Source organism: Aplidium turbinatum, chromosome 9 (assembly GCF_918807975.1).
Source record: "Aplidium turbinatum chromosome 9, kaAplTurb1.1, whole genome shotgun sequence".
NCBI lineage: Eukaryota > Metazoa > Chordata > Ascidiacea > Aplousobranchia > Polyclinidae > Aplidium > Aplidium turbinatum.
Window position 1 is genome coordinate 23,661,859 of NC_137480.1, and position 6,000 is coordinate 23,667,858.

At 37.5% G+C, this 6,000-nt stretch overlaps 2 protein-coding genes across 2 annotated transcripts in view; both read left to right on the forward strand.

The window, feature by feature from the left end:
* LOC145777356 (uncharacterized) overlaps nt 1–6,000 on the forward strand; it is a 58,879-nt gene extending 52,879 nt beyond the window's left edge. Inside the window, exon 5 of the mRNA XM_082588716.1 lies at nt 5,574–6,000. The gene's annotated coding sequence lies outside the window, so the exon portion shown is untranslated. The remainder of the gene's footprint in view (nt 1–5,573) is intronic.
* On the forward strand, nt 661–4,605 carry LOC145776819 (uncharacterized). Its single transcript, XM_082588040.1, has 3 exons — nt 661–755; nt 2,656–2,786; nt 4,450–4,605. Exons 1-3 carry the CDS (start codon nt 686–688, stop codon nt 4,603–4,605), a joined length of 357 nt encoding a protein of 118 aa, XP_082444166.1. The 5' UTR covers nt 661–685.

A 6,000-nucleotide genomic window follows, 5' to 3' on the forward strand; every position in this document is an offset into this window, starting at 1 on the left:
ATTCAGCTTGTTGTGATTTCTGACCATCATAGCAAAAACACTATATGCCTAACATAAGTGGAGGCTTAGAAAAAGGTAGAAGCGACAAACTGCTTTCAAACGCTTTTCAAACATTCAGACGTGCTTGAAACCGAATAGGATAGCAAGTTCAGAATTTTTGCACAGTCTCAAACACCTTGTTTACACGTACAGGAGCAAACAAGCATCCGGTAGCCTATCTTGTATGTCAAAAACAGACTATGTTGTTGATGGTTGGAAAAGTTGATTGATTGAATCTTTATCCTCGGACTGAGAAAGCTTCTTTGAGAACTTCATCCTGGTAGTTTCGCATACTTGTAGAGGCTCGGTGAACGGAATCACTGACTCAGACCATGTTACCGAGATTAGCAGAGTAAAGTTTCCGATTGTTGAAGTATTGTTGCCGGGGATCTATTCCATCCATTAGATGCCAATAAATGGAAAGTAGTACTGAACGTGTGTTGCTCAAGCGCACACCCCGAGAGTCGAACTAGCGCCACTTGATTTTGATACTTTTTCGTTAACGAAGTCAGGCGTTAACCAACTGAACTATCGGGGCGGAGTTCAAATAAAAATTTCCTTTTTCTTTTTCAAAATATTAGTTGCAATAGGTTTTGTTGTTTGATTGAAGGAAGGTAGTTGTAAGTTTGATTGGAAACAGTTTACAATGAAACTCCATCTCATATGTACGTTATTTCTGGTTATGCATATGTACAGCGGTACAGAAGCCTTAAATGGTAAGTGTTAATTGTATGACTTCTTAAAGACATGCTATCGATTGCGCAGTGGCGTCCCTTCGACTTTAGCACTTGTTTTCTCTCGTGATGATGAGCAGTAAGCTGCTCTAGATAGAAATGCCTACGACCCTTAGTAGGGCTATTGTGGTTACATATTTATTTTAGGTAACTTATAAAAATGTGGTAATATTTATTATTTAGGTTATTTAAGTGTAAGGATAGTTTATATTTAAGTATGAGAATGGTTTGTTTATAAGTTGAATTAAGATGAAGGCTGTCTGACTGCCTGATGAAATTTCTATTTATCTAATTTATCTAGTTTGGCTATCTGACTCCATGAACTAATTTCCATACAATTGTTATTCGAATTATAATTTTAAGTTATCAGAAGGTGTTAGTATAATATTGTAGGTCTCTAACACAATTTGAATTTAAACATTACAGAATAGTGAAATTGCAGAACAGGGAAACATTATTACGAATTATTACATTTTAAGTAAACAAACAATTTAATGTTTTCTGAGAGCTGAACTGGTCTAACTGAGCTGGTTTGATGTGATCAAGCTCTTTGTCTAATTGAGCTGGTTTGATGTGTTAGAGCTAGTCCGATTTGATAGAGCTCTTTGTCTAATTGAGCTGGTTTGATGTGTTAGAGCTAGTCCGATTTGATAGAGCTCTTTGTCTAATTGAGCTGGTTTGATGTGATAGAGCTCTTTGTCTAATAGAGCTGGTCCGATTTGATAGAGCTCTTTGTCTAATAGAGCTGGTCCGATTTGATAGAGCTCTCGTCAAAGGACGAACAAACCATTTTATTGTGTGCGCCCTTTTTTCTATTTTCTTTGGGAGCAATTGCATGGAAAATTACAGAAACTTTAGTAAAAGGCAGGAAAACTTATATGTTGAAATAATGGATCGCTACACTATGGCCTGCTGAACTGGATAATAACAAAACAGCATATTATTTCTATTTTAATGAAATAAAACTAAAATAAATCAACACTTTCTTACTTAAAACAACCAAAGTAATTATCTAATAAAAGAATGAAACATGTTTCAAAGCTTTCAACTGAAATCCCTCAAGAGAAGCTTAATCGTTATCCTGGATTTGCTGGACTATGAATTTTTGATGTTTTACCGATTCTTGATGCTTTGGTGGGATATTCACCATCAACAATTTTGCCAAGTCCATTTATACTTTGATTTGACGTCTGTAACATTGAATAATAATAAAATAAATGTTTGTGTTTATGTGGCGCTGTATCCATCGCAGAATGCGTTGCTCCTCAGCGCTTTACGGCTGCATAGCCAGGTGGTGAGAGGTGCGCCGGTTCGACACCGCTCAAGAGCATGCGGCTGTGTCTCTGGCAAGACACAAAGGCATGCTTGAAGGTGGACACGAAGATTGGCTTCCTTGCCTTCCCGTCTACTCAATCTAAATCTTCAACCACCGGGTGTAAGCCTGGATACGACAAACAAACAAGCGCTTTACAAAGTAGACAGCGTCAATGTAGCCGTATAGAGGCACAACTGAGTACATTATTACCCGAACCCATCCATTGTTTAGTGCTAAGCAGGAATTAGCATTATTATCATTTTTAAAAGTCGTTGACTTGACCCAACAAGGTATCGAACCCATGCCCAACGATTCAGAGGCGGACGTACTCACCACTAAGCCACCGACCTGGTTTGAATAAAAAAAAGATTGATTTAAGTCTAGGATAAGTTCTTATTTTGAGAATGAAAATTTGTGAGAAACAACTTTTGCTTTCGATTGCAAGCAATGCAACAATTTCATAAGGTAAGGCTAACTCCCACAAATGCAAACATAAGAAGACAAGCTAACTAGACAAGCTAGACAATAAAGGCAGCTAACGGTAAAAACTTTACTATTTATTTTCAGCTGAGTTTTTGGGAGCAATTGGAAATATTTTTGCTTTTCATGGATTAATCGCGGGAAGTCCTACAACAACTACAACAACAACTACAACAACAGCTGCAACAACAACAACAACAGCTAGGTCATCAGCGCAGGTAACTATAAATACAAAAGCAGCGCTACTTCATCACAATCAGGGATTCATAGAAGCTTTACTATGAATCCCTGTCTGATAATGCTGCATGTTATTCTAAATCAAGATTGAATGATTCGATTGGTAGTGACGTAAATATAGCAGAAAGCCCATTCTATGACATGGACTTATCGCAATCGGTGCGTTAGTTCCAATCATTACAATATTTCGCGTAAGGTTTCGGTGAGCTGTTAACTGACTCAAGGTTTAAAGCAGGGGTGACGAACCTTTTTGCGGTAGCGGGCCACTTTGTCAATTACACATGAGTTATCGGGCCACACAACTTTTTAATCGTAACCTACTACAAATCGGCTGCCGAGAAAACCCACATAGTTGAAATTATTTTACGCAGAATCGAAACATACAACAGTAAAAAATAAAAACAAATCAACTTGAGCAAAAAGGATAGAGCAACAGTAGCCTACTTGCACTTATAATGAAGACAGTTTAATTTTTGAAGCGTTTGCTTTCGTATAAGTATGATTTCTTCTTTTTTGGCTCTATCCTTTTTGCTCAAGTTGACTAAATGTTTCGACTATTATGCTCCGAAACAACAAATCAGTTAATGAAATTTATTTTTCAAGCAACAAACAAATGCACATCCGAATAATACAGCTGAAGCTATCTAATGCAGCATTGAAGCATAAAATATTAAAAAATAACGTTGAAGCATTGAATTTTTTTGCTTAGTGGGATTTTTGGAAAGTTTTTTGCTTGACTAAGCGTTCAATATTAGGTCGAACAGACGATGTGGCAACTCTCAACTGCATACTAAGATTTTCATCTGTCAGCCTCGACCTGTAACGACTTTTTGTCAAGTGCATTTTAGAAAAGAACTGTTCGCATAGGTACGTGCTGCCGAAAACAGACGACCATTTGAGAGCGTGAGCGGCAAGAAAATAGCAAAGGAAAGGTGTGCCAGTGGCGAAAAACAGCTTTGAGATGTTATTTGTCTTTAATGCATGAGCGATTGGCAAATTGTTTTGCGGGCCTCACAAAATTCTTTGACGGGCCGCAGGTTCGTCACCTCTGGTTTAAAGTGTTGTCCGTCGTCAAGCCATAAGCTTCGTAGAGTTTTATTAAAATAAACACAGGTAGGTTGTCATCATCCTTAAGGTTAAAATTCGAGACAGGATCTTTGGGTCAGGTCCAAGTCAACTTTGGTTTAAATACTTTTGATCTTCATAAAACTAGTATTTGATTTCTCTAACAACTGATTACTGCTGGAAGTAAAAATATCAGGGGCCTATTTTGGGTCAAAATTCCATTTTCTAATTTCGATCTAAAATATAGTAGGCCATTGCTAACTTCGCGTAATCATCCTCATTATAATGACCGGCTCGTTGGCTTAGTCACTAGTGGTTAATGTGTCGGTCTCTGACTTGGTAGGCATAGGTTCGATTCCCTATCGGTGTCGGGTTATGCCAAAAACTTTTAAGTGGTAGTGAATCTCATTCCTGGTTGGCACTTGACAATGGAATGGATTTACTCAGCTGCGCCTCTACACGGCTGCACTGACACTGTCTGCATTGCAAAGCGCTATGGAGCAGCGCCATATATGCCACGGATATGAACGCCATATAAAAACGCACATTTTTAACTGCTACAATATAAATTTATTTCAGCTGAATGAAATCTGTATGTCGTTCTGTTTGAGAAGCACAAATGGAGACTTCACGATGTCGTCGGGTTGCGGAGATTTCATCGATAAAAGTTTGCAAAGTAAAACAAAAATATTGCTGGTGGTGGTGAAGTTAAGCGACAAAAGCCACATAAGATAATTTTGGTTTAGCTTATGCTATGATTTAACAAAACTGCTTTTGAGGTCACAGTTATAGCCTAAATAGTTGTGACTGTAACTTTCTGGTAAAAGGCGACCACTGAGCTGGCCTTCCAGTCAAAGATATCTTACATAACTTAGTTGTGATGTTTTAAATGTTTACGCATTACCAACGGATGGAATAAGAAAAAACACCGGTAATTATCTCCAGCGGTTCAAGTTTTTATTTGTTTGTTCTTTTTTTTTAAATATGTTCAGGGGCGTAGTCAAGGGGAAAAGGGGGCACTAGCTTCCATCCCCAAAATAGTTTAAATAAATATTTCGCTCTGTTACAGCATCATTTTACAAAGTTTTATCAGTAATTTAAGCTAAAAGTACTATAAGAATGCCCAATTTTAAGTTGTTTTTTTTTTAATTTTTTAAGGGAAGCCCTTCAGATGTCTTGTGGGTGCTCCGCCTTCACTGACTCGTTGCCGGGATCATTTGCATGTGCATAAATACTTATTTTTCCCCTCCCGACATTTCAAGCTGGTTTCGCCCCTGAATATGTTATACTTGATTTCGTTAATATTTACATGTTGTGCGAACTGTTTTTCAGGAATTTGCAGAACCTGTCGTATTGAACGAAAGTGCCGCATTCATATACCACGACCGATTTTACGACTTAATTTCGATTAATGCTAAATCTACAGAAATAAAAAAAGCATCTTCTATATTCTTTTAATAAGGCGGTTCCAATGTTTTTCGGGGTGACTCATCCGCTTTAAACAATCCAACCAAAGAACTGCCACATTTCTGAGAAGATAAAACATGTTTGAAAGATTTGCCTGTATGTGTATGTAAGATGTGCAACGTGTACGTGTGAATTTTAGTGTTTGAATTGTAGGCTATAACCTTTTCCTAAAACTAAAGCATTCAAGCCTCTTTTTAAACGTTCCACGGACCTCTCATGGGTCAGTGGACCCCAAGTTGAAACCCCTTTGACTTAATATATACAGTACATCTACTGCATTACATTCTACCTGGTATTGCCACATTACAGCAGTTTTCAACCTTGCAGTTGCTAGAAGTGTTTTCTGGAGTATTTTTAACATTTATATAATAAAAAAAGAGAATAGTTGAAATTAACTTGTTGAAGACTTTGTTCAATTTTTGTGTTGTTTGATAACTGTGTGTGACGCTTTCCCATTGGCGTGGTTCTCGTCGCGCGACACCCATCAGAGTGATATTCACTCGCGAGACATTATGCAATTGTAAATATGCAAGCCTAACAATTCTGATCTACACCACTTTAGTTCACTAAGCCTTCTAAATCATCATTAATCTGCTTTTCTTTCGTGTAACATCACGTGTCTGCTTTTTTAAACGTTTTTTCATTTTCTTGCTTGGTTTATAC

Bases quoted from the DNA above. Each gene is read 5' to 3' on its own strand.
- LOC145776819 (XM_082588040.1), top strand. From the start codon at position 686: ATGAAACTCCATCTCATATGTACGTTATTTCTGGTTATGCATATGTAC. The intron at 756-2,655 runs GTAAGTGTTAAT...ATTTATTTTCAG, and splicing joins CGGTACAGAAGCCTTAAATG to CTGAGTTTTTGGGAGCAATT. The intron at 2,787-4,449 runs GTAACTATAAAT...AATTTATTTCAG, and splicing joins CAGCTAGGTCATCAGCGCAG to CTGAATGAAATCTGTATGTC.